The sequence below is a fragment of the Rhinoraja longicauda genome, chromosome 36 (assembly GCF_053455715.1).
Source record: "Rhinoraja longicauda isolate Sanriku21f chromosome 36, sRhiLon1.1, whole genome shotgun sequence".
In the NCBI taxonomy this organism is placed as follows: domain Eukaryota; kingdom Metazoa; phylum Chordata; class Chondrichthyes; order Rajiformes; family Arhynchobatidae; genus Rhinoraja; species Rhinoraja longicauda.
Genome location: NC_135988.1, coordinates 702,454 through 714,203, shown reverse-complemented (window position 1 = coordinate 714,203; position 11,750 = coordinate 702,454). Strand labels below are relative to the sequence as shown.

General features: G+C 53.2%; 1 protein-coding gene across 1 annotated transcript; it reads right to left on the bottom strand.

Annotated features, from left to right (window-relative positions):
- Positions 1 to 8,828: 8,828 nt before the first annotated feature.
- On the bottom strand, positions 8,829 to 10,442 carry LOC144610242 (inositol 1,4,5-trisphosphate receptor-interacting protein-like). Its single transcript, XM_078428835.1, has one exon. The coding sequence runs from the start codon at positions 10,440 to 10,442 to the stop codon at positions 8,829 to 8,831; it is 1,614 nt and encodes a 537-aa protein (XP_078284961.1).
- Between the last annotated feature and the right edge of the window lie 1,308 nt (positions 10,443 to 11,750).

Sequence of the window (11,750 nt, the reverse complement as noted above, 5' to 3'; positions counted from 1 at the left end):
CCGCAGGCCCGAACCTGCGGTACGATAGGCGGACATCTCTTTGTCTGTCAACTGGGCCGCCGCCAGGGCCGAGTAGTCGATGCCACCGGCATCCTCCTTGCGCTTGCCTGCCATGAGGTGGAACAGGGGGCGCATGATCCGGGCTGCAGACGGCACAAATCGGTGGTAAAAGGCCACCATCCCAACGAACTCCTGGAGGCCCCTCACGGTAGTCGGGTGTGGAAACTGGCGCACCGCATCCACCTTGTCCGGGAGCGGCAGCACCCCGTGCGGGGTCACGTGGTGGCTCAGGAAATTGATATACGACACCCCAAAACGGCATTTGGCGATGTTGATGGCCAGCCCATGATCGCCTGGCATAGCTGGCGGAGATGGGCAGCATGCTCCTGTTTCGAGCTGCTTGCCACCAAAATGTCATCGAGGTACACGAACACAAAGTCCAGGCCACGGCACACACAGTCCATAAGCCGCTGAAAAGCTTGCGCAGCGTTCTTAAGTCCAAACGGCATACGGAGGAATTCGACAGGCCAAATGGCATCAAGATGGCCGTCTTGGGGACGTCGTCGGGGTGGACGGGAATCTGATTATAGCCACGCACCAGATCGACCTTGGAAACCACCATGGCCCCAGCCAGGTGTGACTTAAAATCCTGAATGTGGGGGACCGGATACCTGTCAGCGATGGTAGCATCGTTAAGCCGACGGTAGTCACCGCAAGGGCGCCAACCACCATCTGCCTTGGGGACCATATGGAGCGGGGACGCCCATGGGCTGTCTGAGCAGCGCACAATACGCAGGGACTGCATAAGGCGGAACTCCTCCCGAACGAGACGGAGCTTGTCTGGTGGAAGACGCCGTGCCCGGGCTGGCAAGGGCGGGCCAGTGGTGGGAATGTGATGCTCCACCCCGTGCTTCGGGGCAGAGGAGTGTAACTGGGGGTCGAGGATTTGGGGGAACTCAGTCAGAATGAGCGAGAACGTAACGTCCACGGACGACAGGGGGCCCATCAGGGCGCACGACCGGGTCACCCACGTGGAGGGAAAGAGGCTGCAAGATGACGGAGTGCACCAAACGCTGCCGCTTGACGTCCACGAGCAGGGAATCTGCCCATGGGAAGTCCGCACCCAACAACGGCTGGGACACATCCGCAATGACGAATGGCCACGAGAAGCTGCCCGCTCCGAAGTTGAGGGAGAGCGGATTGGAGTCCCGTTTGCCGCGGCGAGGAGGGGGCCGCATTTACCACCCCGGAGGTCAGCATTTGAAGGCGGAAGAACGCTCACCTCAGCCCCTTTATCCACAAGGAAACAAGCCCTGGTGCGGTGATCCCACGCAAACACGCGATGAATCTGGCCAGCCGCCGAAGCAATCACTGACTGCGTTTCCCGGGAACGAGCAGGGCTGCCGACATTGACGGGCAGAAGGGACCCAGCGCCGGTGAAAGTAGCACCAGCCCCCTCTGCTGGCGTCTGTAGAAACGGGCGGCTGTGCGGGACGACCCGACCACCAACGACCTCGGTGGCGTGCGGAGGAACTTCCGGCAGGGTGCGCGGGAAAGACGTGCTGCCGGCCTTGTGTGCTGTTGCTGCCCGGTCTCGCCGCGAAGGACGTCGAGGAGCGGTGGAGATGCGGGCGATCGAGGCCCCTACCTGCGGATCGTCGTCGGTCGTCGGAGGGACTTCCAGCGCGTCGAGGGCCAGCTGACGGGCCATCCAGAGATCGTCGGCGTGCTCGCCCACCGCCTGCATGTCGGTGAACGGGTCGTTGATGAGCTGCTGGCGCAGATCGGACGACAGCTGCTGCAGGTAAGAATGTTTAAATAAAAAGCAGGGCTCGTGGTCGCCCATCAGGGCCAACATGTCGCCCAGCAGTACCGACGGGCGGCGGTCTCCCAGGCCCGGCATCCGGAGGATCTGGGTCACCCGCTCGGCCTCGCTGAGGCTGAAATGCCGCAGAAGAAAGGCCTTGAGGCCCTCGTACTTATCACCCGCCGGGGGGGAGGGGGGGGGGGGGGAGAGGGGGAGTGGAGGAAAGGTCGGACACGTCGCGCGGTGGCCTGGTCGAGGGCGCGGATCACATAAAAGTACTTGGTGGCGTCGGCTGTCACGCCCCGCAGTGCAAACTGCGCCTCGGCCTGGTCAAACCAGAAATCAGGGTCGTCGGTCCAAAGGGAAGGCAGCTTCAACGACACGGCATGGAGAGCGGTGCGGTCGGCAGGGCCCACGGGGTGGAGTCCGGCAGGGTCCAGGGGGTGGGGTCCGGCAGGGTCCAGGGAGTGGGGTCCGGCAGGGTCCAGGGGGTGGAGTCCGGCAGGGTCCAGGGGGTGGGGTCCGGCAGGGTCCAGAGGCGGCTGACCGGCAGGGTAGGGCGGGTTGAGGAGCGTCTGGGTCCATCGCGACTTGCGAGGAAACGTCGAGGGTCACCAGTGTAGTAGGTCTGGACGCAGCAGGAATCAGGCAAGACGCCATGTAAGGATTAACAGTAACTTTAATGTAGCATCAGAACAATCACTTTCTTCAGTTTCCCGCACGAGTTCACTCTAGCCCCTTCAGGCAAACCCCGTAGCTCCAGACCCCTCCCCAGCCCTGTCCACTCAGTGCTGAGGGGGATGACCCAGGGAGTGGCCTAATCCCCGGTCACCGCCACACTACGTCTTTATTCCTACTACCAAAATGCATGACTCCACACTTTGTTACACTGTATTCCATCTGCGACTTCTTTCACCACTCTTCCAACCTGTTCAAGTCCTTCTACAGTAGTCCCTAAACTACCTGCCCTTGGACAATCTTCGTATCAACTGCAAACTTGGCCACAAAGCCTTCAATTCCCTCATTCCCTCATCTAAATCACTGATATACAACGTGACAAGTCGCAGCCCCAGCACCGACCACTGCTTTAAACAGGAAACATTGTTTTGTGGCGGACCGTCCAAGAATGAGGCAGCACACTGAGTTATCCAACACCAATTTATTCCGTGTGTCGCACCCTCCTTCCCCACTCTCTTATCAACTGCTCTGGGACTCCTCGTGACCTCTCACGAGCCTCTCACGAGCCTCTCAGGTTATGTACTGTGTGTGGCGCACCACCAGGGGCCGCTACATGACCCCCCCCCAGAACCAGAGGCGCAGAAACGGTCGGGCAGCCGGACGAGGCGGCCGGACCTTGTACGCACGTTCCAGTGCAAAGGAGTCCTGCCCTGTAAGGGCAAATTAGGTTGGGCCCGAGATGGAGGAGTTCCCCGATGACGCCTCCCATTCTGGCTCGCTCATGTCCAAATGGGCCGGTTTTAAACGGGCCACCGATACCGTCTCTTGCCGACCCCCCATGTCCAATACAAAAGTCGTGGGCCCATGCTCCAGCACCCGAAAAGGACCTTCATATGGGCGCTGCAAGGGCGACCTGTGTGCGTCGCGCCGAAGAAAAACGTAGGAGCTGTTGGCAAGAGCCGGAGGCACATACGATGGGGTGATCCCATGCCGGGATGTTGGGACAGGAGCCAAGGCGCCAATCCTTTCCCGCAGACGGACCAACATGGCGGATGATGACTCCTGGGGGTCATCGGTGTTTGGAATAAATTCTCCAGGCACGGTGAACGGAAAACCGTAAACCAATTCTGCCGATGAAGACTGCAGGTCTTCTTTAGGGGCAGTGCGAATTCCCAACAGGACCCACGGCAACTCGTTCATCCAGCCGGGACCGGTGAGGCGTGTTTTTAAAGCATCCTTAAGACGGCGGTGGAAACGTTCCAACAACCCATTGGACTGGGGGTGGTAAGCTGTAGAGTGATGAAGGTGAGCTCCCAATAGGCGAGCCATTGCAGACCACAGTTCCGACGTGAACTGGGCACCCCGGTCGGACGTGATATCAGACGGTATCCTGAAACGAGCAATCCAATTAGCTACCAAGGCACGTGCGCAGGACAAGGCCGAGGTGTCAATGAGCGGGACGGCCTCGGGCCACCGCGTGAAGCGGTCCACTACCGTAAGCAGATGCGAGATGCCACGGGATGGTGGCAGCGGCCCCACGATATCTACGTGGATATGGTCGAAACGCCGGCGAGGCACTGCGATGCCTTGAACCGGTGCCCGGATGTGCTGCTGAACCTTCGACGTTTGATATGCAATGCACGTCCGGGCCCAATGCCTGACCAGCTTCCGCAAACCATGCCACACGAATTTTGAAGCAACCAATTTCACCGTCGTGCGAATAGATGGATGGGCCAAAGTATGAATGGCGTCGAAAACCTGACGACGCCAGGCTGCCGGAACAACAGGCCGCGGCTGTCCTGTGGAGATGTCACATAGGACAGTGATACCGGCGGGTCCCAAAGGAATTTCTTCGAGCACCAGACCCGTGATGGCAGTTCGGTATGCCTTCATCTCTTCGTCTGCCAGCTGTGCTGCCGCTAAAAGAGAATAATCAATTCCTGAAACCATGTCTTGAGCGGCTATCACCGCTGGGCGAGACAAGGTGTCCGCGACCCGATTACTTTTCCCTACGATGTGGCGGATGTCCGTGGTAAACTCCGAGATCGCCGTGAGTTGGCGCTGCTGCCGAGCGGACCAAGGATCTGCAACCTTGGCAAAAGCGAAGGTAAGGGGCTTATGGTCGGTAAAAGCGATGAAGTTTCGGCCCTCCAGGAAATACCGAAAATGTCTAACTGCCATATGTAAAGCAAGCAGCTCCCGGTCGAATGTGCTATATTTACATTCCGCCGAAGTTAGCTGGCGGCTGAAAAAGGCAAGAGGTTGCCAGTGTCCGTCAAAAAATTGTTCTAGTACGCCACCGACCGCAGAGTCCGAGGCGTCCACAGTTAGTGCCATAGGGGCGTCGACACGTGGATGCACTAACATCGTCGCCCGAGCCAATGCTTCTTTCGCCCCCTCAAATGCCGCCACGGTCAAGTCAAGTCAAGTCAAGTCAATTTTATTTGTATAGCACATTTAAAAACAACCCACGTTGACCAAAGTGCTGCACATCTGATTAGGAAAAAAAAAAAGAAACATACAGTGGCAGGCAGCCAAACACAACGGCGCAGCGTCGGACCACTGTACGTCCCGCCACTTGCCTGACAACAGATGAAATAAGGGCACAGTATTCTCGTCGCCTCCGGCACAAATCGGTGGTAGAATTGAACCATGCCCACAAACTCCTGCAGGCCCTGCACTGTGGATGGTCGTGGAAACCGGCGAATGGCCTCCACCTTGTCTGGTAAGGGTACCGCGCCATGCCGCATCACCCGGTGGCCCAGGAAATTGATTGCTCGGAGGCCGAACTGGCATTTAGCCGGGTTGATCACCAGCCCAAATTCATTGAGGTGACGACACAACAGCCGGAGGTGGGCGCTATGCTCCTGCCGTGAACAACTTGCCACCAGGATGTCATCCATATAGATGAAAGCGAAATCGAGCCCCCACCCAATGGTGTCCATCAGGCGTTGGAATGCTTGCGCGGCGTTTTTAAGGCCGAAAGGCATACGCAGGAATTCAAATAACCCGAAAGGGGTGATGATGGCGGTTTTCGGCACATCCTCCGGTCGCATGGGGATCTGATGGTAACCCCTGACTAAGTCGATTTTAGAAAAGAACTTGGCCCCGGCCAGATGGGCAGAAAAATCTTGAATGTGTGGGATGGGATACCGATGTGCAATTGTGGCGTCATTTAGGCGGCGGTAGTCCCCGCAAGGCCTCCAACCGCCGGACACCTTGGGCACCGTGTGCAATGGAGAAGCCCATGGGCTGTCCGAGCGTCGAACAATTCCCATGGCTTCCATCTTCTGAAACTCTGCTTTCGCCATCTGCAGTTTGTCGGGGGCCAGTCTGCGGGCACGAGCATGAAGCGATGGTCCCGAAGTGAGGATATGGTGTTGAACCCCGTGCTTGGGGTCGGTTGCGCTGAATTTAGGGGTCAGAATTTCTGGGAAATCGGCCAAAATTTGGGCGTTGATGTTATCCACCGCTGCCACCGGGTCGCTGGCTGGCACAGCGGACGCAGGAGGACGTAAGGGAATTGATTCTAGTGCAGATGCATGGACCAGGCATTGACCTCGCACATCCACCAGCAGAGATTGCGCCCGGAGGAAATCCGCGCCCAACAGTGGCTGGTGTACGTCTGCCACGGTAAATGTCCAGGAAAAGTGGCAAGCACCGAATATCAGGGGAATGGTATGGATGCCATATGTCCGTATGGGGCTCCCATTAGCGGCGGTCAATAAAGGACCCCGATTGCCAGCACATGTGTCCATCCCGGACGGAGGCACCACGCTGATTTCGGCCCCTGTATCCACCAGAAATCTGTGGCCTGACCGCCGATCCCAGGCGTATAGGCGATGGAACTTGCCGACCGCCGCGGTGATTACCGGCGGCCGGCCCCAGCATTTCCCGGAAACGTACAGGGCGGACGGCACTGGCGGGCCGCCGAGCCGCAGCGCTGATGGTAGAAACACCATGCCCCGTCACGGGTTTTTCTGGCAGGCTCGGACGGCTCCGTGGAGTCCCTGGCCGGTGTGGATCGAGATCGCCGCGTTTTCCCGGACATTGTGGACACTTGGCCTAGCACCCCATTCTCTGCCACGCGGACACCCACAGCTCGTCGGCACGCTCCCCAAAAGCCTGAGCGTCTTCGAAACTTACCCCTGCCAGGAGCGGAAACATATCTTCTGGAAGCTGCTGCAAAAAGGCATATTCAAATAACATGCAGGGCTGGTGGCCGTCCATGAGCGAGAGCATCTCACTCATTAGGGCCGAGGCTTCCGGTCACCCAGCCCGCCCATGTTGAAAATACGGGCCGCTTGTTCCATCCGACTGAGCCCGAAGGTGCGGAGTAGCAGTGCCTTGAGGCCCTTGTATTTCTCGGCTATCGGTGGATTCTGCAGGTAGGGAAGTATTCGCCCGGCTGTGTCTTGGTCAAGTGCATCGACTACGTAATAGTAACGGGCCTCTTCAGCTTTGATTTTGCGGATGTAAAACTGCGCTTCGGCCTGTTGAAACCATACCCAAGGCTGGGCGCTCCAGAAGGTAGGTCGTTTCAGTTCGACACCGTCCAGTCGGGCCTGCTCGGCGGTGGTGGCGGGCTTGTCGCTGTCTGCGTATTCGTACATGCTGAAATTCCAAAATGTCTATTTTGGACATCGGTAGGTCACCAGATGTGGCGGACATGGAGCTGTCCGTCCAAGAATGAGGCAGCACACTGAGTTATCCAACACCACTTTATTCTGTGTGTCGCACCCTCCTTCCCCACTCTCTTATCAACTGCTCTTGGACTCCTCGTGACCTCTCACGAGCCTCTCACGAGCCTCTCACGAGCCTTTTGGCGGCACGGTAGCGCAGCGGTAGAGTTGCTGCTTTACAGCGAATGCAGCGCCGGAGACTCAGGTTCGATCCTGACTATGGGTGCTGCACTGTAAGGAGTTTGTACGTTCTCCCCGTGACCTGCGTGGGTTTTCTCCGAGATCTTCGGTTTCCTCCCACACTCCAAAGACGTACAGGTATGTAGGTTAATTGGCTGGGTAAATGTAAAAATTGTCCCTAGTGGGTGTAGGATAGTGTTAATGTACGGGGATCGCTGGGCGGCACGGACTTGGTGGGCCGAAAAGGCCTGTTTCCGGCTGTATATATATGATATGATATGATATGATATGAGCCTCTCACGAGCCTCTCACGAGCCTCTCACGAGCCTCTCACGAGCCTCTCACGAGCCTCTCACGAGCCTCTCACGAGCCTCTCACGAGCCTCTCACGAGCCTCTCACGAGCCTCTCACGAGCCTCTCACGAGCCTCTCACGAGCCTCAGGTTATGTACTGTGTGTGGCCCACCACCAGGGGCCGCTACAGTTTCACCATTTTCCAAAGTGTAGATGCGCAAAGAGGGTCTGGAGAAGGATGATGGTGTCATTGTAATGATTCACCCCAAACACCTGCGTAACGGAGCACTCTCCGATTTACAAGCTGTTCCCAAGATCACATTGATGTTCCTGGATGGACGTCGAATTGTTGGAAGATCATCAACTGGACGAAAGATGCTCTTTGGTCTGCCCAAACTGGTTAGCGCTCTGAAGCTTGACGCATCTGATGCCACGTCTCCCTGGGAGGGGGATCACATTCTCGGGTCCTTCTGCTGCCAAGCATTGACGGGCAGAGTCCAGTGAGCCACCCATCAAACAAGGGAAGGGATATAATCCCAGGTGGTCACATGAGTGCTTTGATTAAGAATAGGTGCAAACACTCTTGAAAATGGATCTCGTGCACGAGTAGACAATAAAAATATATGAAAAGTTTTTGGAATTTTTTTGTATACATTTTTATTATGAACAAAGATTATGTTTGGAAAAATCTGTTAATCAATATACTAAAACTCTCGTTTGTTATTTTGTTTGTGACTGAACTTCAGCCAAAACTGTACACGATAGTGCGACAATTTTAGGCCCACCTTAGGTCACTTTAGTGATAATACAATTAGTTTTATTGAAATCGGTGTTATATTTTTAAAGTTATTCACATTTTAAAGTTTAAAAGGAGGGGAGGGGGAGGGGAGGAGGGAGGAGGGAGGGGGGGAGGGGGGAAGGGGGGAGTGGGGGAGAAGGGGGGTTGAGGAGAGAGGGGAGGGGAGGACAGGGTGCTGCACCATTGCAGGAGAGGTTTGGGCCCACCGGGTCCACTTTGTCTAGTTTTATTCTAAAAGTACAGTTTTAAATTAAACACCTATTAATTTTATTTGTAACGGCAATGTAAATATGAGATAGCTTAAATAATTCTGCTTCCAATCTAGGAGCAAAGGTTCATGAGGCACCATTTTCAGTTCCTCGAGTCTATTGGGAGTAGAGGCAATGTTTTCACTCAGCTGCTGTATTATTTTTAATACACTCCATCATCAGCGGTCCCATGTCCTTTAATATTTTCTGATATTGCATGAGTGCCTGACAGTAAGAGTCATTTTCTGTTACAAATGACGGGAAGAGGTTTATGGGCTCTGCTTTTAGAAGAAATTCTGGAATTCCAATTTCTTGAGGAAATGTTTGATTTCCAATCATAAATCTGTGAAGGCGTTTCTCATCCAAACATTTCCCAAGATACTTTAACAGATCTCTGAGCCGATGTTCCAGGTGATATTCGTGCCAGTTTGAATATGGCTGACTTAATAGCAAATGCATCAGGACAGTCTTAAAGAGATATGAGCCAAGAACACATCGCCGATCTGGTGAATGGCACAGTTTTTCAGTCAGAACGATCAGTATTTGAAGGCACTTGAGGTGACAGGAGCATTTGGGGATATTCTTGGTCATGATTTCGAGAAACCTGTACTCACAGACAGCACAGGAAATGTGCCAATAGGTAGTGGGCATTGTACTATTCTTGGTGAAATTGGAAAAACAAGGCACAAGATGGACATCGGAACCCTTCAGCCTCACAGCAGGAAAGACTTTGATGTGAATACTTCGTCCTGACTGATATTGTACTTTTATACCACAGCAACCAGTAATATTACGGAAGGTCAGTTCAAACTCATTTTGATGACAAATTTTGTTCCATGATTTGGATAATAAAGCCCTGAACCATTTCACTACCTTTTTATAATCCAAATACCACTCGGAATCCATGATAGAAGCAAGACAATTGGAATGAACATCAGATTCAGATCCTTTGCTGTGAATAAGACAAAGAATGTCCCCTTCAGGTTCTGTGGTTTCACATTGGCAGGCCAGGTCAGCGTTGTTTGCTGTAACCATGTGAATCCTTCCCAAACTCGGTTTCTCACTTGGGATGTCATAGGAACAGATCTCTGGTTTAAAACAATAACCATCCTGGAGAAAAATTGGAACCAAAACATCATATACAGATGGTGTCTTGCAGCCCCATTTTTCAAACTGACTCCCAATGCCCACACAGTCTTCAAGGATCAGCTCTGAGCTCTGACAAAGATTCCGACTGGCTTCTATAAGACTGTCCACAAAACATTCTGCAAATTCACAGGTCTCAATTGGCTCTTGGCTCCCATTTTGAATGCAGATGTTGTAGAACTGATCCAGCACATTTTGATCAGGGGTATTCAAAATGGTGTTGTGAGGTCTTCGAGGAACTTCATCTCGCATTACTTCCTGTTCTTCCTCATTATCATAGTCCTGGGGATTATGTGGCAAAATGTCACCTCTCCAGAGACCCAAGATCTGAATTATGACCAGTATGAGCGTAATATAGGTGTTCCAGTTCATCTTTGGTGATTCGTCCCTATCTGCAGCTAAGTTGATCTTTTTATTAGACTGATAGTTACCTTTTCCCTCCATTTCCCTCTGAACCTGTTCTATCTGCTGTTGGTACTGGTACTCATGCTCCCTAATTCTATTCCGGACCTCTTCTGTCTCCACTTCATCACTCAGGATGCGGGGATGGTACAAGCTTCCTGTGATCATCAGAACACACACGTTGAAAAACTTTAACGCAGTTGTCATACTATAAACAAAAAGCAGATAACAGATATTCAGAAGGTGTGTGTGTGCATTTCAAATGGAAACTTACAAATAGTACATCTATCAGAGACTCTACTGTTTTGAGATATTGCAATATTTCATCATCATTATTTCATAATTTTTGTGCCTTCCTGCTCCACAATTTGACTTTCACCGAGTGGGCAGGTGGATGGTAACTAGTGAAGTCAGGAATCAAATGATTATTATTTGAACATGAATTAACAGTGAGAAGACTCATTAGAAATAGTTAGAAATCATGGAAACATTCTCATCCGTTGAGGGTGGCAAGGTGGCACAGTGGTAGAGTTACTGCCTTACAATGCCAGAGACCCGTGTTCGATCCTGACTGCGATATCCTTAAGAGCTCTATCTAGCTCTCTCTTGAAATAGACAATAGACAATGGGTGCAGGAGTAGGCCATTCAGCCCTTCAAGCCAGCACCGCCATTCAATGCGATCATGGCTGATCCCTCTCAATCAGTACCCCGTTCCTGCCTTCTCCCCATACCCCCTCACTCCGCTATCCTTAAGAGCTCTATCCAGCTCTCTCTTGAAAGCATCCAACGAACTGGCCTCCACTGCCTTCTGAGGCAGAGAATTCCACACCTTCACCACTCTCTGACTGAAAAAGTTTTCCCTCATCTCCGTTCTAAATGGCCTACCCCTTATTCTTAAACTGTGGCCCCTGGCTCTGGACTCCCCCAACATTGGGAACATGTTTCCTGTCTCTAACGTGTCCAACCCCTTAATAATCTTATATGTTTCGATAAGATCCCCTCTCATCCTTCTAAATTCCAGTGTATACAAAAGCCTAGTCTCTCCAGTCTTTCAACATACGACAGTCCCGCCATTCCGGGAATTAACCCAGTAAACCTGCGCCGCAAGCCCTCAATAGCAAGAATATCCTTCCTCAAATTTGGAGACCAAAACTGCGCACAGAACCCCAGATGCGGTCTCACTAGGGCCCTGTACCCAGAAGGACCTCTTTGTTTCTTTTGTAAGGGGAAGTGCAGCAAAGTTAAATAATGAAGAGACATCTAGCAATATGTTTAATAAAACATGCTGGAGGGATCCTGATTGAGAAGGGAAAAGTTTCAAACTGATGTGGAAGAGGCGCTAAACGAGGGAAGGAAGGTGACGGGCCATCTGTAACCTGGCCTTAATGCAGCGGCTTGATGCCGCGTCCAGGGGCGCTCTGAGCCCGTCGCCCACCGTGGCAGGAAGGCATCATCCGCCCACCGTCTCTTACCTGGTCGCTTGTGTCTCGAAAACTCCACTTGACACAGAGCTG

Coding starts and splice junctions, on each gene's coding strand:
- LOC144610242 (XM_078428835.1), bottom strand. CDS start 10,442: ATGACAACTGCGTTAAAGTTTTTCAACGTGTGTGTTCTGATGATCACA.